The sequence below is a fragment of the Suncus etruscus genome, chromosome 20 (genome assembly GCF_024139225.1).
Source record: "Suncus etruscus isolate mSunEtr1 chromosome 20, mSunEtr1.pri.cur, whole genome shotgun sequence".
Taxonomy (NCBI): Eukaryota; Metazoa; Chordata; class Mammalia; order Eulipotyphla; family Soricidae; genus Suncus; species Suncus etruscus.
In genome coordinates, this window is record NC_064867.1 from 42136357 (window position 1) to 42161987 (window position 25631).

Below are 25631 nucleotides of genomic sequence, written 5' to 3' on the forward strand. Positions count from 1 at the left end.
ACTACAGTCCATCCTGGTCAGCCATGTGCAAGACAAAAGCCCGACTGCGGAGGCATTATTCTGACCCCAGTAACTATTATTTTTAAAAGCCAAATCAGTAACAAAGAACAGTCAAAGAGTAGTACGTACTTACCGAGTTCCAGAACTTTTCCATCACCCCAAAAGGAAAATCTCAAATACTAATACTGTCATTGGCAACCATTAATTTACTTATTCTCTTCTGGGCTTATCTTAAGCATTTTGTATAAATGGAATCATATATATGTGACTAATGTGCTTGATTTCTGTTTCACATAATTCTTTTAGTTTTATCCAAGGTGTAGCATTTTTCTTTTTTTTTTGTTCTTGTTTTTGTGTTTGTTTTTTACTGGAGCCATATCCAGTGGTACTCAGGGCTTATTACACTTGGCTCTGTTCTCACAAGTCACTCCTAGTGGTTACCAAAGGGCCACATGTGATACAAAATCCTTTACTATTTTTCCAACCTTCAGACCTTGCTTTATAATAGATAGGTAATATTCCATAGATGTGCCACATGGCACTTATCCATCCATTCTTCCACAGATGGACATCTGAGCTATTTCCATCTTTTACTATTGTAAAGCTAAACAGTCTACTTTTAACTGATTTCTGATCTTTAATTATGGCCAAACTTAGGGTTCAACATCAGCTACTGGGAAGGTAGTATCAAGCCCACTATAATTCCTGTAGGGGCCTTAACCTTGGGAAGCACCAACCTGTCCACCTCTCTCAAGACTCCACTCTCTATCTGACTCCCACTTGTCCTTGAATTGAGGCCTTCTGCCATGAATCCCACTTTTCCAACATGAGATGAGAAATCTTAGCTCAGTCCTACCATCTGAGAGCCTATAGTTATTATATTTTTCCATATTGTATTATTGTGTTTTCAATTGAGTACTTAGGTCATGCCCACCACTGAATGTAAAGCTCTATCTTGACCATCTCGTGTAATCTCTATTATTAAGGTGAATCATATCCTATTTCACTGAAAGAAAATGGAACTCAGAACTCATGCTTCCAATTCAATGTCCTTGCAACCCATAGTCCCTTTTCCCACACCTGATCTTCATGTTTGATCACCTCCTTTTCCTATATTCTCTACCTTCCCAATATTGAAAAACAAAATCCTAGGAAATATCCAAACTGTGTTCAGATTTTAATCTACATAAATTTAGTACTCTATCATTAGAAAATTGGAACTGCTAAAGGTTGGCATCCTTTTGACTGTTGGACACTCAAGGCTGAAACGCTTCATATAGTTTAGATGCAGGAACCTGGCAACAGGAAATTCTAAATTACCCTGAAGTCTATCCAGGTGCATAGTAAGTTACCCCCCCCAGGCTATTTACTGGTACTATCAGTAGAAAGCATAAATTTGAATCCTAAAAGGTGATTAGTGGGAGGACAACATAACAGAGAGTACATAAGACTCTGCTGGGAGATAAATTGGGGGCAAAGATTGCCTCATTACTCTGGTCTCTCTATCCAAATTGCCACGGAACATGTCCCTTCTGACCATTTTAGTGAAAGAGCAATATTTTTCCAGTATCCTAAATAATTTCAAATAAATGCATATTTATTATTCTACATTTTGCTTTTGGGGTGGTAGTTTTTCAAGTAAGACTATTGGAAATTACAATCTAAAATTGAGTCAGATGAAATGAGATATCCAAATATGTTTCACTGACTTTCAACTCATTGGAAGAAGAATTTGGTGACAAAACTGTTAAAAGCTAGAAATGTTCTTTTTTATTAAGTTTGCATTTATTTTTATTATAATATTATAATTATGAACACCATGTTCATAATGCATATATTATGCACCAGCCATTACTTTCCCTCCACCAGTGTTTAGAGTTTTCCACCCACCACCCTAGCCTGCTCCCTTTTAGGCACAAACCCATTTTCTTCATATTGATTTTTACAAAACAAAGGCAAATGGAATTACTAAAACTTATATCAACAGAGATCTATTTGAAATAATTGCTATATCAAGACAAATATTTTTTGCCCTGCTGAGAGGTGGTCCTTCTTCCCTGAATTTTATTGTTCCCAAGTCTGTATTTCCCAGGACACAAGTAGTGAAGGAGTGATCTGCTCATATGAGCTTCGAGCCAATCATATAAAGATCTCCTCCTCACCAGATGTTCATTATTTATTGTATGTCCTTGTCCATGAGGACCTCTACCAGGAACTATGGTTGATCATCAGAGGCAGAAGAACAGTGAGCAGGCATTTCTGAAGAAATAAACTCAGCAGAAGGAGGGTTATCTCTCCTACTCGAAGATGCAAAATGGAGAGGGCCCAGAAGAACCTTGACCTAAGTCTATCATTCTTTTAAAAAATGCAGAAAGGAGAAGGTCTTTGGCTAGCCAGAGCCTCACAGCTAGTAACCTCAGAAGCCCTGGCTCCCAACCAGCACTCCTCTCACTGAACTGAATGTCCCCCCAAAAGCCAAACATGCACAGATCAACAATTATCAGTTGATAGAAAATAAAGCCAAACATGCACAGATCAACAATTATCAGTTGATAGAAAATAAGAGTAGGCTCTGAGTGTACATCTCAGCAACCGTACAGAAGTGGGTTTGGAGTGGGTTTTGTGGTCCTTATCTCCCTTCTAACTCTTTCCTCCTGCGTACCCCACCCTCACTTCCCAAGAATACATGTTCCTCTTGTCCCTGCTCCATGATGGAGCACCAGCCATCTTTGTGAGCATTTCCTGAATGAACTGACCCTTCGAGCGAATGAGTTCAAAGTGAGGTTACGTCTATCAACTTTCAAGACAAATTCTCAGCTTATTAATTCTCTTCTCTGATGCAGACAAAAGTAAATAAGTTTTTCTTAGGAAACCTGGCACGGAGGCCAGAGGCCTTCCCTATTCAAACATTGCAAGAATCGACAGGCTTGGAAGCATTGAACTCCGAGGCCCTGCTTTCCAGGGCCTTCTTGGCTTCCTTCCCACAATGTCCCAGCCTGCTGAGACAAGATGAACCCCAACTCGTTGTGATTGCAGACCCCGCGTTCAGGACTCAGGTAAGGCGAGGCCAAGGTCTCTACTCAGAACCTCAGAGACACAATGTATTTGGGGACTAACAGGGAAGGTCAGAAAATATTTAGTCAAGGTCTCGACCTCTGCTCCTTTTCCTCTGTGACAAAACAAAACAAAACAAAACACTTATTGAGGATTTAATTTATTGCTTGATTCTACTTAAATAATATTTTCAAAGGCTCAGCAGGAAAAAGAAATAGTAACAAAATCAAAATATATCCAAATATTAATTCAGAAATAACCTCTAAAAATTTTTTTTCAAAGAATGATGCTACTGTGTTTCTAACCACTTGCTGGGGAAAATAATGACTACAGGCTTTGTTTCCCAATCAGCACAAAGACTATGAGTTCTTCTTGGGGTCCCTGTTTTATTTTATTCTATTTTATGTCAATTTACATTTCTTATTCAAGTTTATATCCACTCTTTAGTTGGAAAGGAAAACCCAAAATCTATCCCAACAGCCTAAAGTTATATTATAATATCTGGAGGGAGAGGGAGAGATAGATAGGTGATAGATAGATAGATAGATAGATAGATAGATAGATAGATAGATGATTGATTGATTGATTGATAGAGATGTTTAGCTATTGCCTTGACTTAGGAAATTCGTGTTCGCCATTGAGCAGCATATTTGGTTTTTCTCTGAAGTGACTTTTGTCAAGTCACAAAGCAAAAGTCAGAACTCCGTTGAAAGGGAAATGTATTTTAGCCAAAATATTATTCTCAGTTTTTCAGCACTGAACTTTTGTGAGCAATGCTTTTGAACTGTCTGTAAAAGAGAATTCCCTCATCTACCACACATATTTCAGTCACCCACACATCAGGGTTCAGAATCGTTGCTTTCCCCAAATGTTACTTCTTATAATTATCTTACCAAAAGTTAACTACAGGACAATGGATCCTTCATCAAAAAAAAAAAAAAAAAAAAAAAAGACCAAAATATCATTGCTTTTCCCTAGTGTGACATCAAGAATTCAATGCATTTCAGTCCTTTCTTCTTTGTGGACTACCTAGTGGTATTTATAGATGAGTTTTAAATTTGCTTTCTTTCAGTTTCTCAGTACACTACCAATCCTCCAAAGAGCCCATGGTCTTTGTTATAAAATATTCATTATTACACACTTATTAGAACATTGAGGGGTAGCAGAATTCCCCCTATATCCTTAGGGTTCCATATGGAAAGGAGGAGAGGTTTCCCTAGGGCCCATGTGGGACCAAACTTATTGATTTTACTCCTGTTCCCAACTCATATACCAAGTGCCAGCACACAGAAGTCATTTGTTTACCCAGGACCAGGGTGCCAGGTACAAGCCTGGCCTACAATCTACATGGCATACCATTCAACCAGGTTATGGCCTCCTCAATGCACCCCAGGAAATCACTTCTATGAAATAGTACCCATCTGGTTCTGAGATCTAGTTCTTAAAATCTCACTCCCAGTTTCCCACCTCCAACCCTTCCCATAACAAAATTAAGAAATAAGCAGAGAAGAAGAAAACAAACCCACCTTCAGGCTCCTCCATGCTGCTAGCCACAGTGGTCAGTGGTGCAACTGGAATCTCTGTGAAGTTCAAAAGGAAAAGAAAGTAGGATAAGAAGATGTAATTTATTTTTGTTTGTGGTATTTGGGGCGGGGCATGCCTGGCTATGTTTGGGGCTTACTTCTGGACCTGTGCTCAGGTATTACTCCTGAGCTTAGCTTCAAATGGGTTGTCAGGGATCAAACCTGGGTCAAATGGGTGGAAGGCAAATATTCTGCCTGCTGTACTATCACTGGACCAGAATGCATTTTTTTTGGGGTTGTTTTTGTTGTTGTTGTTGTTGTTGTTGTTTTTTTTTTGATCTTAAAAAAAAAGCATAGGCACCTGGGCTCCTTTCCTGCTATTCACAGCCATCAGAACTGTATGGTCAGGAAGAAAACTGGCACAAGGCACAGGCATACTGTCCTGTTCTCCTATGGAAGCTGCTCTTTTGCCTGCACAAATGGGAAGTCCTGGCTGTTAAAGAAGGAAAGTCATCGGAAAAGACCAAGGAGCAGCAGGCAGGAGTGCTAGCCTAAACTCCTCTCCTCCTCATGATGGAGTTCTTAAGCCCTGCACCCCTCTCACATTTTGCAAAGAAGAGATTTAAAATCGGGCTGTTGGGACAGAGAGCAGGAAGTTGGCTCTGCTAGCCCCCAACTCTTCGGCAGGAATTTTCATAGCCCCAATAATCAGAGGGCACTGAAGGCAGAGACAGGAGCACAGAGCCCACCAATGACAGAGGTCTATGTTCAGAACGTATTTCCCTCCTCTTTTCCCGCACCTATTTCTGGACAGGAGAAGAGTGTGGCTTACACCTACTTATGCAGGGTGCGATGGGAGAACGGCTCTGCTGGTAGCCCTTGGCACAACGGTTGCAGGTGATGCCTGTCACGCCATCCTTGCAGGGACATTGGCCTGTGGTCTGGTTGCAGGTTTTGCCAGCAGCACCCACGGGATGGCAATCACAGGCTGTAGGGAAAGAAAAACACAACAGAAGGCTCAGAGGACAGGGAGGGGCCAGTACACACCCTCTCTGAGAATTCTTCCTCACCCAGGGGTGCTACAGGGACCCTATCCAAGGTGAACAGCAGGAATGGGGGGGCAGGCCCAGCCAAGCCCAGATGCATTCCAAAGCTCTGATAACTGGCCACCCGCTGACCTGAGAATGGAAATCAGAATGGTTAACTTGCAAGTAATGTTTTGTGCAGAAAAAGTGAAATGGTGGGACCCTTTTAAAGCCCAGAGACGAATTGCATGTTCAAATATATTTTCAGGGATGCAACGGCACAAGTTGACCCCAAGAAGTGGAGAAAGAATGGAGAGGACCCCGGACAGGGTATTCAGTCCTCTACCCTCCTTATGGGTTAATAGGAAGAGAAAGATTTCTATCTTTCTCTATGTGCCAACATGTTTTGGGAGGAGGGGCCAATGGGAACATACAACACAAAGACAACTGTCTACCAGCCAAGAAGAGAACCCTTGCCAAAAGCAATGAATCTACTGGCTCCCTAACCTTGGATTTCTCAGCCTTTATAGCAGTTAGAAATGTCTCTTGTCCAAACCTCTCAATCTATGGTGTTTTAGGGAAGTAGCCCCAGTTGACTAGAAAAACCAGCAAATATGATGGTGCGTGGGTAGAAACCATTCTACCAGAACTTCTGCACACACACACAGACACACACACACATCAGCTCCCTGAAACACGATGGCGCTTGGGTAGGAACCATTCTACCAGAACATCTGCCTGCACGCATACACACACACACACACACACACATACACACACACACACATCAGCTCCTTGAAACACAATGGTGCTTGGGTTGGAACCATTTTACCAAAATATCTGCACACACATACACACACACACACACACAAACACACTGTCCTTTAAAACTTTTCAGCCCAAACTTGGGGATTAATACACACACACACACACACACACACACACACACACACACACACACACACACACACCGTCCTTTAAAACTTTTCAGCCCAAACTTGGGGATTAATACACACACACACACACACACACACACACACACACACACACATACAGGCTCCCTAAAACACAATGGTACTTGTGTAGGGAACCATTCTAGAATGTCTGCACACACACATACACTGCCTCCCTGGATGTTAGCAGTGTATTCCGAGTGTGGGTGGAGAAGAGATGGCAGGAAGGAGGAAGCTATGTTCTGACTCTCCCTATCCCACACCCTCTCACCCAACGCAAAAAAACCTGGAGTGGATAGAGAGCCTTATCTACAAGTATCCTGCAGCCATTTTAGTTGGCAACCCAAGTTGCTGCTGCTATGTGTTTCCACTTCATTCAGGGAGCGGGAGGAAAGACTTTCGCCCTTTCCTAAAAGAGAGCAGAGATCTAAAGGAGCTGCCTTAGAACTTCACAGCCAGCAACTGTTTAGCGTTAGAGGATGCGTCTATAGATAAAACTCTGGCCTCTTCCAGCCAGCTGTGGGCTTTGGAGTGGCTAATGAGGAGAATTCGAGGAAGGAGGGAGGGCAGCCAGGTGAGGGAAAATAGAAAAGAGAGAGGAATGTGAGGAATTGTTTGTCAGAGTTGTGTCTGGACACGTGAGAGTTTTTGGGAAGCTTAGGAATGGTGTTTCTGTCAGGTCTGAGAGGAAGAAAGGCACAGACATTGGAAGACAAGCAGTAGACCTGAAGGATTCTGTTTTTCCCAAATAATAGTTTATGAGGGCGATATGTGTCTTGTCCTTCTAGATAGTCAATCTTTTTATTAAGAATTTATCTATTTTATTGCACCCTATATCCTCGCCAATCCTTATGGGCATTTAACCTTTTTCTTTTTGTTCTTTTCAGTAATAAGCAAAGATTCAGGCTTAAACATTCAAGAGTGAAGGTCCAGTTAATAATGACGGGGGGTTAGGGGCTGAAAAAGAACAGACTTTTTTCAGGGGTCTCTAAAGTCTGTCCCCCCAGTAAATCCTGAACCTCATCTTTAGGTTGACTATGTTAAAAGCACAGAACCTCGTTTTCTCAAGCCCTTGATGTGGGTGCAAGCAAAAGGCGGAGATAGACCTCCCAGGCTCATGCTAACTGACCTCCCTTGGCTGCGCTGCAAGCCAACTGCTAATGCTGAGATTCATGCCAAGATGTCCTCCCTTCATGCTAATAGAACACAGCTGTGTGCCAGCAGTTTCTGCATCTCCAGAGATGGCAGGAATGAGGTCATTAAAGATTGCTCTATTGCTAAAGGGTCAAAGTCAAGTCACCCATGGGCACCACTGTTGGCCCAAGTGAGTTTTATTGAGGAAGAAGCTGGCCCGGAACCGAATCTGGGAGAGTGGGGGGATTCACCCAAGACTCATAGCTGATGACCTTTCTGCTGTCTGAACTGGAATACTACTAGGAAGGAGTTGGGCATTCACCAAATCACTGTAGGCTTGTGAAATCAGGCAGCATCCCAGTTTAATAGACCAGACACCCAGATATAACCATGGGTCCGCCTTTGGTTTAAAGGAAGTGGGCTTTGCTACCTGGTTTCCCAAGATTCTGCAAAGACTCGAAACAAATGGTCCTTTCTTTATCTAGGCTAAACATAAATGAAAAAGCTGACTGTGCTTCCATTCAAATAACCAAGAAGAGGAATCCATTTCTGAAAGGATGGGGGTCTCAGGATATTCAGATTGTGTGAGGTGCAGCATTCTTCTAGTGCAGCATTACAACCTTGTACCCTCACTTTCTGATCCTCATACCGGCCATTCAAGTAGTAGAATTGGGGCTGGAGCGAGACAGCACAGCGGTAAGCCATTTGCCTTGTATGAGGCCAATATAGGACATACCCCGGTTTGAATACCAGCATCCCATAGGGTCCCCTGAGCCTGCCAGAAGTGACTTCTGAGCACAGAGCCAGAAGTAACTCCTGAGCACCGCCGGGTGTGACCCAAAAACCAAAATAATAATAATTATGACAATAATAAAATAAACAAAGTAGTAAAATCACACAGAAAAGACCAGGTGAGAGGAGGCAGTGTGTAGAGAGATACACAGTGTCTGACCTCTGAGGACATTATAAGTGCCCTCCCCTCTCTGGACTGCCACCTACCTCTTAGCTTGTGTTCTGGGAGAAGAAATAAGAGCTCACCCATTGAAACCAAGACTAGGTTGCTTTTCTGTTATTTGCAGTCAAAAACAATCCCCAAAGACTTCCTTTGCATACTCCCAATTCCATGTAAAATACCCACAGAGTAAGGACTTTCCAAAAACTTATTACAGATCCTGTACAAAGAAGGGAGAGCTTCATCTATGAAAGGAGGACAGAGAGATGTCAGTGTCCCACAGTAGACTGCTTGACAGATTACAATAAGGGAATCTGCCTAGCAATGCTAAAGAAAGGGGTTTGACACAAGGCCACGGAAACACATCTATTGGTGGATCAGAAAGATTAGTATTATCAAAATGGTTATACAAATCCCCTATCACAGCACTATTTAAATTCAATATAGTACCTATAAAAATTTCCATGCTTGGACTGGAGAGGTATATAGCAGGCAGGGCACTGCCTTGCATGCAACCGACCTAGGTTAGATACCTGACCCCATATAGTCCTGTTTCCCTCCAGGAGTTATCCTGGAGTGCAGAGAAAAATACCATATTTTTTGCTCTATAAGATGCATCTAACCATTAGCTGCACATAGTTTTTAGACAAGGAAAGCTAGAAAAAAATATTCTAAAGCAAATGGTGTACTAAAATATTTAATAAATACAATGCAAGATGCTGTCAGGAGACAGTGGCTGGGAACAACCAGCCTAAGTGGCTGAAGTATATTTACAATACGCCAATCCACAGCTGATTAAATGCATTTACCTAAATCTTTGTTTTTTTGTTTTTTTTACTAATTTTTGGATTTTGGGGCCACACCCGGTGATGCTCAGGGGTTACTCCTGGCTATGCACTCAGAAATTACTCCTGGCTCGGGGGATCATATGGGACACCAGTGAATCGAACTTCGGTCTGTACAAGTCAGTGTGTGCAAGGCAAATGCCCTACTGCTTGCACCACTGCTTCGGCCCCACTTAACTTTTTTTTTTTAACGTCAGACATTAAAAACATTTTAAAAATATTTTTCAGGCCCAGAGAGATAGCACAGCGGTGTTTGCCTTGCAAGCAGCCAATCCAGGACCAAAGGTGGTTGGTTCGAATCCCGGTGTCCCATAGGGTCCCCCGTGCCTGCCGGGAGCTATTTCTGAGCAGACAGCCAGGAGTAACCCCTGAGCACCGCTGGGTGTGGCCCAAAAACAAAAAAAAATTTTTTTTCATTAATATAAAAAAAAGTCTCAGCAACAATCAAATAGTCTTAAGCGAAAGCTCTAGATGTGATGGTAAAAGTGAGTTAACCTGATTGCTCACACTATGTGGTATGTCTGTGCAACAAGGGGGCGTAACACTATGGATGTCAAGTGGTTATTATTTGCTTTCCTTCCCTGCACTCAGGCTTCATTCAGTTCCAGGTGGCATTTGCTTCATAATATACACAGTTATTTTCCCCCATCTAAACAAAAATGTATAACCCCCCTGAATTGTCAAAAAGAATCCTAGAAAAAATGATCAGAAACTTCTTTTTCCCCAACTTTAAGTTACACAGTAAAACTATATAATCAAGATAGTTTGATACTGGAATGAATCCTAAATTCTCAGACTAGTGGAATAGAATGGATAACTCAAAAAGGAACCCTCAGGTAGATGGACAGCTAACCTTTAACAAAGGAGCAAAGAACATGAAGTGGGGCAAGAAAAGTATTCCACAAATAGCAAAAAATAAAAAAAAAAAAAAACAACAACAGGTTAGCCACTTGCAAAAGGCCTAAAACAAAAACACAAACCTTCCAAACTCTATCTAAGAATACCATAAACAAAGGTAAGTCAAACTGAATTAAAGACCTCAAAACCGACCTCAATATAGAAATTATCATAAAATTAACTCTGGAGGCATCTTTATTGACTCAATTCCACTGACCAACAGAAGCAAAAACAAGCAAACGGGATTACATAAAATTGAGATGTTCCTATACAGCAAAACAAGTAATGACTAGAATAAAAAGATAGCTCACAAATTCAGAGAAAATATTTTTCTACCACTCATGAAAAGTGTTAATATTCAAAATATAAAAGAATCTGTAAAACTTAGCAACAGAAAACCTAACAACCCCATCAAAATAAAGGGGGTGGTGGTTGTGGGGAACAAACGCTTCCTTAAAGAAAACAAACAGATGGCCAGGGTATATGAAAATAATTGCTCTTCATTACTTTATCGGGGAAACACAAATCAAAACAGCAATAAGATATAACTTCAGACCAGTGAGGTTAGCACACGTAAAAGAACAGGGCTGAAGAGATAGTACTGTGAGTAAAGCCTTCCTTGTCTCGCAAACAATATACCTGGGTTTGCTCACTGGCATTACATATGGTGCCCTGATCATCACATCCCCTGAGCAAAGAGCCAGACATAGTCCTGAGTTCGGCTCTGTGTGGCCCAAAGACAAAAACAAAATGAAAAAGAATGAAAACAACCAGTGCTGGTACTGATTATGGCGGAAAGGAGGCTTCCTCCACTGCTGTGAGAATGTCAACTGACTTGACCTCTTTGGAAAACAATATGGACACTTCTAAAAATCTAAAAACTGAGCTTCCATATGATCCGGCAATTCCACTTCTGAGTATCTACCCCAAAGGCCCAAAAGTGCTATTCAAAAAATATTTGCACTCCAATGTTCAGCCACAATATGTTCACAATAACCAAGATTTGGAAACAACCCAAATGCTCAAGAGCAGATGCCTGGATAAAGAAACTGGAATATATACACAATGGAATACTATTCAATTATAAGGAAAAATAAAATTATGCAATTTGCCACTACATGGATGGAACTAGAGGATATCATGCTGAGTGAAATCAGTGAGAAGGATATACTATACTGAAAGAGCAGATACGGAATGGTTTATCTATCTCATATGTGGGATGTAAACAAACATAGGAATGAAGTAACAAATGACCAACTGAAGATCTCAGAGCCAAGAGATAGCACAGCAGTAGGGTGTTTGCCTTGCATGTGGCTGATCCTGGAGGGACCCAATTTGATTCATGGCATCCCATATGATCCCCCAGCCTGCAGGAGGCGATTTCTTTTTTTTTGTTTGTTTTTGTTTTTGGGTCACACCCGGCAGTGCTCAGGGGTTATTCCTGGCTCCAGGCTCAGAAATCGCTCCTGGCAGGCACAGGGGACCATATGGGGTGCCGGGACTCGAACCGATGACCTCCTGCATGAAAGGCAAATGCCCTACCTCCATGCTATTTCTCCGGCCCCTGGAGGCGATTTCTGAGTGCAGATCCAGGAGTGGCCCATGAGCGCCGCTGGTAATGGCCCAAACACCAATCAATCAATCAGTCAAGTTAAAAAAAAAAAAAAACTGGAGATCTATCCATAGAACTGAGCTTACTTGGTGGGGATGCCAAAATACATCCAGACACACAAGTCTCACATAGAATCTGACTCACAGCCACATTCATTTATGCACATAATAATACAAATAATGGGTTCAGTTCTCAGTACTACAGTTACTCTGAGCCTGTCAGGAGCGACCTGGAAATACAGAACTAGGAGTAACCTCTGAACACCTCCCCAATGTAGTAAAAAAAATTTAAAAAAAAGATAAAATATAGAGACTCTTGGGGGGCAGATTGGTGTCACAAGCAGTAGGGCATTTATCTTGCATGTGGCTGAACCAGGATGAACTGTGGTTCAATCCCCCCACATCCTCATATGGTTCATCAAACCAGGAGTGATTTCTGAATACATAGCCAGGAGTAACCCCTGAGCATCACCGGATGTGGTCCAAAAACCAATAATAATAATAATAGAGGCACTTATTCACACTCACAAACAGATTTTTACAAATTTGCAGACACATTTGGACTCAAAGTCACAGAGACACACAGACACACACAATGACATTCCCAGCATAAATTTCTACATTTTCATACTAACTCTCACAAATACAGATATAGACCTCACTAAAACTCTCTCTCTCTCTCTCTCTCTCTCTCTCTCTCTCTCTCTCTCTCTCTCTCACACACACACACACACACACAAACAGAGAGAGAAAATCACATGGTACCACTAAGGAGAAATGCAGGAAGGGTTTGGCAGAGTATAAGAGTGAGGTGATTAGCCAGGCGACTCAGCAACAGTCTGCATGCAGGGCAGAACGCTCTGCATTTAATGATATGCTGAAACTAGAGGATGCTCCACATCAGCCTGACATCGATGAAAGAACTGCACAGAATCCAGAGTCTTTAAATATGAGTCTGATACCAACAATAGCTAAAGTGTGAAAAAGTTTCACCGGGACCTTGAGAATGACTGAAGTTGGATAGACTGGTATGCCTGGAACCCAGAGTCTGTCTTATGCCAATAAACTTCTGGGGTGAAGCCTTTTTGTAATCAGGTCAAGGATTCTTTTTCCATTTTCTCCATTTTTCTGGACCTATGCAAACATTGGCGATCGCCACTATCACATCTTTACTATATTTTTTTACTCTTATCCTTTAAGGAAAAAAAATACAACTTACTGAACTTAAAAACAAATTACTGTAGTAGAATGCCTGTCTCGAATACAGGCAGGGGATGGGAAAAGGGGAAGGGGCAATGTTGCACTGTTGAAGGGGGGGTGTTCTGGTTATGACTGTAACCCAAATATGATCATGTTACTTAAATAAAAAAAATATATTTAAAAAAAAAGAGTGAGGTGATTGGGATGCAGTGGCCCGATGAGAGGAATGAAGAGAAATCATGTGCGAACATGGTTGGCCAGAAAATCTTCCACCCCAGGAAGCCTGACTGGTGACTCGGAAGCTTCTCTGGAAGTAAACGACTTATTTTTAAGAGAAGGTCAATGGCTTGCATGAAGGAGATAGACCAAATCAGCTGAAGGTTTTTCCATAAAAAAAGAAAGGTGAGGCCAGAAGGAAGCCCAAGGTCCTGAGAAGATGACAGATATGAGTTTCTCACAGACATGGCAGGTTGAAGAGGCACCTGGTAGGAAAATTGGCCCAGAAACTGTCTGGCATTGGATCACGATCGAGAGAGAGTGCAGAGTACAATTTCAGATGGGCAGAAAGAGATGGAGGTCTGGGCCTGCTTCACCAATAACACTGTTGTTTAGCGTCACTGAGTTGGTGCTTCATCTTCTCTGAGCCTCTGAAGGACACTCCTAGTAGAGTCACCTCCGAGTGACTTAGTCTAAGGTTTACTTCCTGTATTGCCCCCAAAGGATTCAGGATGGAGACCTCTCATTTTCAAACACCACCAGGAAGGCAGACAAAATTGTGTACCCCCAATACCACCTAAAGTTAATCATCAGATTGCCTGAGTCTCAAAGCCAAAGCTGTGCTTAGTGCAGACATAGATGCCTCTTCATGTCACTTACTTTACACGTAGTTGACCTGGGTTTGATCCTCAGTACTGCATATAGTCTCCTGAGCACAGAGTAAGGTGCAAGCTCTGAACGCTGCCAGCTGTGACCCAACCTCCTTCCCCAAACAGAAAACTCCCAGCTATCTTCACGAGCAACATCTCTCAGCTCACGGTTTTTCTGTGCATGGGTTTCTTCCACATAATAATAATAAAGGGGTTGGTCACTAGAGTATACAAAGACTGGAGATCTTGGGTCACATCATGAGCAGAACCAGAAGAAGAAACAGTCAAGGCTAGCACTGGCTTTTTACACCTAATTTCCAGTTAGTACCAGTCAGGAACTCCTCAGTGCTGCAGATGTTCCCAACGTCATGTGCACAGCTGTATTTGGTTGCATTTGGATGCACTATTTGCACTTGTCTCATCAGGAACTGTATAACTGTATAACTGTATATCATCTACCAGGCACTCACAAATTCAATGATATTATTAAACTCATTTGTCATTTCTATTCCCCAGAAGTATCATATCAATATTTCATTTGGAATGTGCCAAGGCATTAGGGAAAAATCCCAGGGGCCTTGTGCATCTCGTGAGAAAGAGCCTCAAACTTCACACTGGGGCAAAATCCTTCAGTTTTGCAGAGTCCAAAGTACATTGACAAAACTAAGGCACCCAAGAAACCATCTCTGCTTGGGTGCTTTGTGGATCTGCAAACAAGGCAGAGGTCTAGCTATTTTATATCCTTTTACTTTTCAAACAACCCTAACAATTATTTTTTAAACTTGATTGATTGATTGATTGGCTTTTGGGCCACACCCGGCAGTGCTCAGGAGTTACTCCTGGCTCTGTGCTCAGAAATCCTTCCTAGCAGGTTTGGGGGACCATATGGGATGCCAGGGAATCAAACTAGGTCCCTCCCGGGTAAGTCGCATGCAAGGCAAATGCCCTACTGCTGTGCTATGTCTTTACAGCTTCAAGTTTCTTTAATTTTAAATGACCCCTCCAGCCCATTTTTATAAAGAGAGCTGTAAAAATAATTTTTATCAAAGTGTCTTTCCTCCTAAAAGAAATCCTGGGAGTTGTGAATGTTTCCTTTATCAGCACCACTAAGAGCAGTTCATTATTATAATTTCTAGACTCTATCACCCTGGTTCTCAGAATTTGCCAGATCTTAGATCTGCCAGGGGAGATTGTTCAGATGTCCAGTATCTGGGTGCCATCTGAACTCATTGATTAAACTCATTGATTCTGGGAGCAGAACCAAAGCATCAGTACCTAGAATCACCAGGTGATTCCAAAGTTTGATTCCAACGGTTGAAATCTCCACACACATTAGAGGCACATAAATTGAAAATTCCCTTAAGTGAAGGTCATAAAACAAGTGCAAGAACAACAAAGGAAGTTACACACAATGGTCAAGAACCCCAGGGAACGATTCAGGGTGCTAGTCTCCTTCACAACCCCTGAGAGACCTACTGAAAGCAAAAAGGGCACAAAGCCCATGAAAAAGAGGCTGCAAAGTATTCAGAAAATGAAATCTAGTTGGAGATGTGGCTCACTGGTAAAGCACATGCTTAAACATGTAAGGCCCTGGGTTTGATTATGAGACAGGAAGAGAAAGGAAGGGAATGGTAGAGAAGGAAGGGAAGGAAGGGGAAGGGAGGTAAGGGGAGGGAAAAATATGACTCAATTGTCTACTTCTGATTGGTTATCCAAAGAAGAGAAATATATCAATTCAAAGATATATACCATGCCATTATTCATAATAGTCAAGAGCGAGTAACAACCTAAGTGTTTAAGATGTGTTGTTATTGTTGTTTTAGTTTTTGGGCCACATCTGGTGATGCTATGTACTCAGAAATTGCGCCTGGCTTGGGGGACCATATAGGACACCAGGGATCAAACACAGGTCTGTCTTGGTCAGCACGTGCAAGGCAAACCTCCTAACACTACACTATAGCTCTGGCTCCCAAAGATGTGGGTTTTTTTAAACATCACAGAATACTATTCAAATACTTTATAAAAAGAGGAAATTATATCATATGCTATAACATGAATAAACCTAGGTGCACTCACGCTAAGTGAACTAAGAAAAACACTCAAGTACAACTTCATTCGTGTGGAAGAGACAAACTAATGGACGCATAAAACAAAACCAACAACAACAACAATGAAAACCAGATAGCCAACTGCGAGAACAAAAGAGAGCTTATTAGAAAAGAGAAAAAAATGAGGAAATCAGGTAAAAATAAGTCAATTGGTGAAGGGTGAAAACTAGACTTTGGTGTGAAACATCAGGCAGTGCACATACAGTTTGATTTAAACTGCTTTCCACCTGGAACCTATATAATGTTATGAAAGATTGCTACTTCAATAAACATTTTTATTTGAAAAAGGAAAGGAAGAAGGTGGCACTGGACCCTGGCACTGGACCAGGGCATGTTTCTGTTGCTGCTGACTGCAGTTTCTTGAAGAATTCAGACACTTCTGGGAGGCCTTCGATCAGCCACACTGACTGCAGACTGGAAGGGGGGCAGGAGAGTAGTGAAAGAAAAGACTGCTCCATGAGATGGAAGCTAGCTCTGTGTGTGTGTGTGTGTGTGTGTGTGTGTGTGTGTGTGTGTGTAGGGGGTACTGGGTGGGGGCAGAGAGAAAGAGGGGGGTGGTCTTGGAAGCAATGCTTAATTTCTTAATTCTCATTGCAATTCCATTCACAGGCGACTCCTGGAATGTCTTTATCCATCACCAATAGTTTGGGTAGATGATAAATTAATATTGTTTAAATGAAGGGCTAGCTGAGATGGTTACACAGAACCATCTTCTTTGCTGCATCCAAAGAGGGAGCCTCCCAAGTCTATAAACAAGACAAATGGTCAACAAAACCTCCTATCTTTTTGAGAGATTCCAGGATGAGTAGCATTCACTGACCATTCTGCTGAGAAAAGGGGGAAATTCATCTCCTCTGACTTTGTATAGGACACAGCCCACACCATAATGAGGCCTTCCCAGTGCTGTGAAATCATGTTGAATAGCTGCAGAGGGCAGCCGCCTGTTCCCTGGGCATGTTTATTATAGTCCTTTGTGTGCAGCAGACCTGCCAGGCCTAATCTGGGTCTAAACTAGGGAAGGAGAAAAAGAAATGAACAAATTTGTTGCTATGAAACTTCCCCAATGGGGGATCGAATAATAACATTTGGAATCGAATGCCCTTGCGAGGAGCACTTCTTGTCTGGGTCCAGCCCAGCTCTAAACTGAACAAGGCCTGGAGCCAGCCAATGATCAAGAGTATCTGGGTGGCCTCTGCCCCTTTCCAGGGCCTCTCTCAGATGCTGGAAGTCAGAGCAAGGTTAGAGGGTCCCCAATGGTTATAACCAAGCACCTTCAGGCCAAGTGCCATTTTGTGTCAAGGGGACACCGCAGTTTACCCCAGTTCCCCTCTGAAGTTCACGTCACTGAGGGTCTAAGGTGAGTTTTCTTTTTTTTTTCTTTTTTTAAATATATTTTTATTTAAGTAACAGGATCATATTTGGGTTACAGTCATAACCAGAACACCTCCCCTCACCAGTGTAACATTACCCCCTCCCCCTTCCCATCCTCTGCCTGTATTTGAGACAGGCATTCTACTAGTTATTTGTTTTTAAGTTCAGTAAGTTGTATTTTTTTTCCTTAAAGGATAAGAGTAAAAAATATATAGTAAAGGTGTGATAGTGGCAATCGCCAATGTTTGCATAGGTCCAGAAAAATGGAGAAAATGGAAAAAGAATCCTTGACCTGATTACAAAAAGGCCTCACCCCAGAAGTGTATTGGCATAAGACAGACTCTGGGTTCCAGGCATACCAGTCTGTCTAACTCCAGTCATTCCAAGGTCCCGGTGAAACTTTTTCACACTTTAGCTGTTGTTGGTATCAGACTCTTATATTTAAAGACTCTGGATTCTGTGCATTTCTTTCATCAATGTCAGGCTGATGTGGAACATCCTCTAGTTTCAGCATACCATTAAATGTGGAGCGATCTGCCCTGTATGCAGACTGTTGCTGAGTCGCCTGGGTGTTGGGAGCACTCTTTGGAGTAAATCAATGCTTTGAAATCAGAAATGAGCATAAGAGAAAATGATTCTTTCATGCAGAGTCCAGAACTGTCAACCAGGAAGTGATTGTCAACTACTGGAGTGGCCCTAGTTGGTTAAAAAAAACATTTATTTTTCAAACTGCCAAAAATCTACATGAAACCAGTTATTTACAAGAAAGTAGTTTCAGTTTCTTCTGTAGAATAAAAGTCCATTTACTTTTAAATGCATAAAGCTCAATGACAAGACATGTGCTTTGCATAAAATTAGCCAGGTTTTGAGTGTATTCCTATGCACAGAACTAGAAATAGCTCCGGCAACCATGAATATGGCCCCAAACAAAACATACAAAAAGAAAAGCACACAGGCACAAGAGAAGTGGGTGCTTTCCATGTCTATTCTAAAGTCTGTTGGTCTTGGTCATACCTAGATCAATTCTTCTTACAACCATGGATGGTTCTTGGGTCTCTGCATGGATTACTTGTTCCCCACTCAAAGTCTTCTGGGAAATTCTCACCAGGCCAGTTTTTTTCCCCATTGTCTCTTTTCATGGGGAAATTGTGTAGCTACCTTTATGCTTCAAATTCTCTTTGCTTCTGCCAGAGATAGCTTTTCACAGATCTGGAAGGAGAATTTGCTGGAAAGAGAATTTGTGTGTGTCTTTGGAGCCAACCTACTCATTCCATGGCTTTGGAATCAGTGGGATTTCACATAAAGGAGACAGGATGGACACAAAATTTTTTTTGTTCTGGTGTTGGTTGTTTTCTCTCTCTCCCTTCTACCCCCTGTACTCCCTTCTTTATTTACCTCCCAGGTTAGTCTGTGCAAGGCAAGTGCCCTACCTGCTAGATTATCATTCTGGCCCCCGTTGAGCTCTGGTTTGTTTGATCAAAGTGTTGCTCATAGACAAGGTCAGTTTTATGGGCCCCACAAACAAACAAAATTTTTTGCAATGAGAAATAAGGAGAGTCATATTTTCATATTGCACTGGGGCCCAAGATTATGTAATCAGTTCTGTATGCAAGTGCCCAACATCTGGTGGATTTCCTGTTGAGAAGATCATACTTCGGTTTCAGCGATGCCATGGAAGTCTTCCATGGTCATCCTCTGGATATAAGCTTACCTGACCTAGATCTTTCCTGTGGAAGATCTACATAGGCCTACTCCATTGGACCCTATTCCTGGTATATGCCCAGGAACCCACAGAGATAAACATTCACTTGGGAAATTATGTTCACAAGTTGAGACTCAAGCCAACCTCCAAGTTTTGGACCCAGCAAGCAGCTTCACTTCCCAGAATTCCCCAAAAACGAATGTGAGGTGGGAGGCTCCCCCCTTCTCCCATTGGAATGTCACCAAATTCCCCAGCATTTCAGCATTTCATCAGCTCCTGATTCATCTGACCATTGCTTCATTATTTTTTTTTGTTAGTGGGAGGGAGTAAACAAACAGCAGAAAGTTAAAACATTAGCCCTTGCTTCAGTGAACGAAAATAGAGTCTCTTGTCTCTCCCTTGAAGTTTTTTTGTGCCGTGAAGTAAAGCTATTTGCAGGTGGATTAAATGTTCCTTTGCAGACACTGCCAACCTCCCTGTGACTGTGACTGTGCTTGTCTGGATGCGCGTTGGAGGCCAGGGGGGCGGGGAGGGGGCGCGCACACATCCAAAGAAACACATCTGTGGAGTTGGGGTGAAAGAGAGTCCTTTGTGCAGATGGTGAGCCTGGTGAACAGGCCCCCTGCCCCCCCCCTGTGGTATGCAGCACACCTGTGTGGAGAAGCTGGAAAGGGGGGCTGGAGTGGGCCAAGGGCCCTGCACCCTAGAAGGAATCACACCTTGGCTTTTCTTCTCCTTGGAGACTTTTCTCCATTGCCCTTTGTTTCAGCTTACACCTCCGAATACCAGAGGGGCTGGGAGGGGGGGAATGGGGGTTTTGGGCAGATGAGTGAGAGAGAGAGAGAAGGAGAAAGATAGAGAGAGGGGAAAAAGACAGAGAAAAGAGAGAGGGAGAGAGAGCGAGCGTAAAAATAGGCAGAGAAAGTGAGCAGAGGGGATTGGGTAGATAAGAGAGAGTGAGAGAAAAAGGGAGAGGGGGAGTAAAAATTGCAGAGAAAGTGTGGCTGTAGGGCAGATAAGAGAGAGAGAGGGTAAAAAAAGGGCAGAGAAAGTGGGATACTGGGCAGATGAGAAGGAAAGAGAGAAGGTAAACTGGGTAGGAAGTATTGGGCAGATAAGAGAGACAGAAAGAGAGTAAAAATGGCAGAGAAAGTGGGTATGTTGGGCAGATGAGGGAGAGAATGAGGGACAGGGAAGGTGAAAAAGAACAGAGTAAGTGGGCAAGGGGGTATAGGGCAGATAAGAGAGAAAGAAGGTTAAAAAGGGCATAGAAACTGGGCAGGAGGTATAGGGCAGATAAGAGACAGAGAAAGAGAGAAAGTAAAAATGGCACAAAAAGTGGGGATGTTGGGTAGATAAGAGAGAAAGAAGGTTAAAAAGGGCATAGAAACTGGGCAGGAGGTATAGGGCAGATAAGAGACAGAGAAAGAGAGAAAGTAAAAATGGCACAAAAAGTGGGGATGTTGGGTAGATAAGAGAGAAAGAGAGAGAAGATAAAAAGGGCAGAGAAAGTGGGGGTGCTGGGCAGATAGAGAGAGGAGGGAGAGAGAGGGTATAAAAAGGGCATAGAAAGTGGGCTGTGCTTCCCCCTTGTTTCCCTTCACCTACCTTTACAAGCCTTCCGGTGAGCGATGGGCTTGCCCAGGTCCCTGTAGTAGCCCTCTTTGCAGTAGTGGCAGTGGCGACCAGCAGTATTATGGCGGCAGTTGAGGCAGACACCCCCACTCTTGCGCCCCGACAATTTGTAAAGTTCCATGTTGAAGCGACAGCGCCTGGCGTGCAGGTTACAATTACAGGCTGTGGAAAAGCAGAAAAAAGTCTCAGGACAGAAGCACTCGTGGGGGCAAGTAAGCCCCCCCCCCATCTTTCCCCACTGCCCAACTGGGCAATCTTTCCCTGGGAGCTTCCTTTCCCCTGATCCCTTATTTATTTATTTGTTATTTATTTATTTATTTATTTATGTATTTATTTATTTATTTATTTATATGGTGTATGTCTCAGACCTGGGGGTGAGTTGGATTTCAAGATGCTCCTGGTATCTGTATTCTGTTTGCTCTGAATTGATCTAAATTAATCACTTCCACTTATTATTCCATCATCAAGGTATGGATGACTTCCCATTCTGGGGCACACACACACTCTGAATTCTCTAGTGAGTGCCCTCAACCTCTGCCTGACTGGTATTTTCTACTGCCCAATGCTGCTTGCCCCTGCTGAATTCTCCCTTCCCCTCTACCTTGCACATAATGAAGCCCTAACTCTACCTCAGAACATAACTGTGTGGCTCTAAGAGCTTAAAAAGATGCAATTAGTCAAAATGAGACCATTAGAATGGTCCCTAACACTTTGACTAGTGTCCTTCTAGAAAGAGGCCATTTGGACCCAGAAATGCCTGGGTGACTATACACGGAGGAGGGATGCTCAAAGGACATGGCCACCAAAATGTCAAGTTCATGGCTGCTGGCTGCCAGGTGTGTGGAACTACCTGACATGGCTTTCAGAGCATTCCTTGATATTCCCAAAATTCCATACTCCCTTGAGGATAACCCACCAGTTGTATCCTCCTTCCATTTATCATCCCATCATCAAGGTGGATCATTTAATGTTCAGAATCTTCCAGAACATCTGTCTAACTGGTGTTTTCTACTGCCCAGTGCTGCTTTCCCCCGACTTCCTGCAGAATGTCTCCCCCTTTCTCTGCCCTCCGATGCTCTTCTGACCAAATTCATGCACTCTTGGTCAAGGTGGGAGTGGCCACTTGGGTGCTCTTGGCTTTCTAAGTGCTTTTGATTTGGGGGTTTTCTGGTTGGGGTTATTTCCAGCTTCTGGTTTGGAGTTCCCTCTTATACCCAGACGTACCACCATGCTCCCTCCAAATCCTTCTCCATTCCTTCAGGCCTTGGTCTCTCTGTAACCTGGACTGAGTTGATAAGATTGTTCTCAACAAACCAGAGAAGGTGTTTTTAGTACCACTTAGAGACTTTTTTTTTTTTTTACATATATAAAATCCCTCAAGGGCTCCCTCTGACAAATCTAAATATTTTATCACAGACTTCATGAAGTGCTCTGAATAAAAAGCTGTTCCACTAGAGCTCTCTCACTCTCAAATTTGTCATATAGATATTTTTTTAATAATTTTTATTTTGACCAAAGTGGATTACAAATCATTCACAGTAGTATTTTAGGTACATAGTGACATTGAATCAGGGGCATTCCCACCACCAATGTTGTCCTCCCTCCACCCCTGTTCCCAGCATGCATCCCATATCACCCGTCCTTTGCCCCCCCTGGGCTGCTAGTATAAGTGGTCCCTTCTGTGTCTAGCCTGTTGTAGATTGGGTATCAATTCTGTCGTAGTTGGCTTTGAATTTGTTGTTTAATTATTTTCTCAAGCAAATTAGGTATGAGAGCCCTTCACCTATCTATCCCTATGGTCTTGTGTATCTTATTCATTTCCTTTTAGGATCCTCTTTACAAAGGCCCCCTCCTACATGCATTTTTCTCCTTGCAGCTCTGGTTTCAGTGTCACTGCCATGTCTACCTCTGACCAGTCTGGCTTCCACATCAGAGTTCGGGCTCAACAAACCTCCTCAATCCATAGGTCACCTTGACCTTCTCCTTCAGGCTTCTAACTCCAGGATAAGCACAGCTCACATCTGTCCTGATCATGCTCACTATATCACACGGTTTTACTCTACTTTTGTGCTCAACTTATTGTAAATTGATTTTTTAAAGTTTTTTATTTAAACAAATTTATTACATACATGATTGTGTTTGGGTTTCAGTCATGTAAAGAACACCACCCATCACCAGTGCAACATTCCCATCACCAATGTCCCAAATCTCCCTCCTCCCCACCCGACCCCCGCCTATACTCTAAACAGGCTCTCCATTTCCCTCATACATTCTCATTATTAGGATAGTTCAAAACTTAGTTATTTCTTTAACTAAACTCATCCCTGTTTGTGGTGAGCTTCATGAGGTGAGCTGTAACTTCCAGCTCTTTTCTCTTTTGTGTCTGAAAGTTATTATTGCAAGAATGTCTTTCATTTTTCTTAAAACCCATAGATAAGTGAGACCATTCTGCATCTTTCTCTCTCTCTCTCTCTGACTTATTTCACTCAGCATAATAAATTCCATGTACATCCATGTATAGGAAAATGTCATGACTTCATCTCTCCTGACAGCTGCATAATATTCCATTGTGTATATGTACCACAGTTTCTTTAGCATTCATCTGTTGAAGGGTATCTTGGCTGTTTCCAGAGTCTTTCTATAGTGCTGCAATGAATACAGCTGTAAGGAAGGGATTTTTGTATTGTATTTTTGTGTTCCTAGGGTATATTCCTAGGAGTGGTATAGCTGGGTCATATCAGAGCTCAATTTCCAGTTTTTGGAGGAATCTCCATATTGCTTTCCATAAAGGTTGAACTAGACACCATTCCAACCAGTAGTGGATAAGAGTTCCTTTCTCTCCACATCCCCGCCAACACTGCTTGTTCTCATTCTTTGTGATGTGTGCCAATCTCTGGGGTGTGAGGTGGTACCTCATAGTTGTTTTGATTTGCATTTCCCTGATGATTAGTGATGTGGAGCATTTTTTCATGTGCCTTTTGGCCATTTGTATTTCCTCTTTGTCAAAGTGTCTGTTCATTTCTTCTCCCCATTTTTTGATGAGATTAGATGTTTTTTTCTTGTAAATTTCTATCAGTGCTTGTATATTTTGGAGATTAGCCCCTTGTCTGATGGGTATTGGGTGAATAGTTTCTCCCACTCAATGGGGGGGGGCTCTTGTATCCTGGGCGCTATTTCTTTTGAGGTGCAGAAGCTTCTCAGTTTAATATATTCCCATCTGTTAATCTCTGCTTTCACTTGCTTGGAGAGCGCAGTTTTCTCTGTGAAGAAGCCTTTAGTCTCATTCGATGCATATATGTTTAGGAGAGTGATTTCTTCCTGCTGTACATATCCCTTGATTAATACAAAATGTCCATTTTTGTCCCTCACAACTTTCCTGAGTATAAAGTTTGCATCATCTGATATTAGTATGGCCACTCCAGCCTTTTTATGAGTGTTGTTTGCTTGGATGATTTTACTCCCGCCTTTTATTTTGAGTCTATGTTTGTTCTGACTATTCAGGTGCGTTTCTTGTAGGCAGCAGAAGGTTGGATTGAGTTTTTTGATCCATTTAGCCACTCTGTGTCTCTTAACTGGTGCATTTAGTACATTGACATTGAGAGAAAGAATTGTCCTGGGAGTTAGTGCCATCTTTATATCAAAGTTTGGTGTGTCTGTTGGTCAGTCTTGTCTTAAAATAGGCTGTTCAGTTTTTCTTTTAAGAATGGTTTTGAGTCTGTAAAGTTTCTGAGCTGTTGTTTGTCTGTGAAACCATGTATTGTTCCTTCAAACCTGAAAGTGAGTTTTGCTGGGTGCAGTATTCTAGGCGAAGCATTTATTTCATTGAGTTTTGTCACTATGTCCCACCACTGTCTTCTGTCCTTGAGTGTTTCCAGTGACAGGTCTGCAGTAAATCTCAAGGATATTCCCTTGAATGTAATTTCTCTTTTTGATCTTGCTGCTTTCAGAATTCTGTCTCTATCTGTGGGATTCATCATTGTGACTAGGATGTGTCTTGGGGTGTTTTTTTCTGCGGTCTTTTTTAGTTGGTACTCTTCAGGCATGCAGGATTTGATCGCATGTATTCATTAGCTCTGGTAGTTTCTCTTTAATGATGTTCTTAACCATTGATTCTTCCTGGAGATTTTCTTCCTGAGTCTCTGGGATTCCAATGATTCTTAAGTTGTTTCTGTTGAGCTTATCATAGACTTCTATTTTCATCTGTTCCCATTCTTTGAGTAATTTTTCCATTGTTTGATTGTTTGCTTTAAGGCTTTTTTCCAATTTCTTCTGCTGTATGGAATTGTTATTTATCTCATCTTTCAGTGTACTAATTCTATCCTCAGCTGCTGTTAACCCAATGGAAAGCTAAACCATGTTTTTCTTCAATTCATCTACTGAGTTTTTCAGACCTGAAAATTTCAGTTTGGAGTTTTCTGATTTCTATCTTCATATTCTCTTGATTCTTATTATTGTTCTCTTCTATACTTTGTTTGAGTTCTTTGAACATCTTCCATATTGAGACTCTAAACTCCTTATCTGAGAGACTGACTAGTTGGTTGGTTATTTTCAAGTCATCAGAGTTGCCATCTTCATTCTCTATGCCTGGCACTGGCCTGCATTGTTTCCCCATTGTCACACTTGAATTGTGGGTTTTTCTACGTGTTGTGGTTGTATTCATTGGCTAAATGATGTGCGCGGTCCCGAAGCAAAGTGGAGCGGCCGTGCTCCTCTGGCTCCTCCCTTTCTGGGCGTGTTGACTCACCTCCACGGAAG

General features: G+C 42.2%; 1 protein-coding gene across 1 annotated transcript in view; it reads right to left on the minus strand.

The window, feature by feature from the left end:
* NTN1 (netrin 1) overlaps positions 1-25631 on the minus strand; it is a 227736-nt gene that overhangs the window by 59826 nt on the left and 142279 nt on the right. The window contains exons 2-4 of the mRNA XM_049766281.1: positions 20850-21038; positions 5416-5565; positions 4581-4634 (exon numbers count right to left, since the gene is read on the minus strand). Of these exons, the coding sequence (XP_049622238.1) occupies positions 4581-4634; positions 5416-5565; positions 20850-21038 (393 nt within the window). The remainder of the gene's footprint in view (positions 1-4580; positions 4635-5415; positions 5566-20849; positions 21039-25631) is intronic.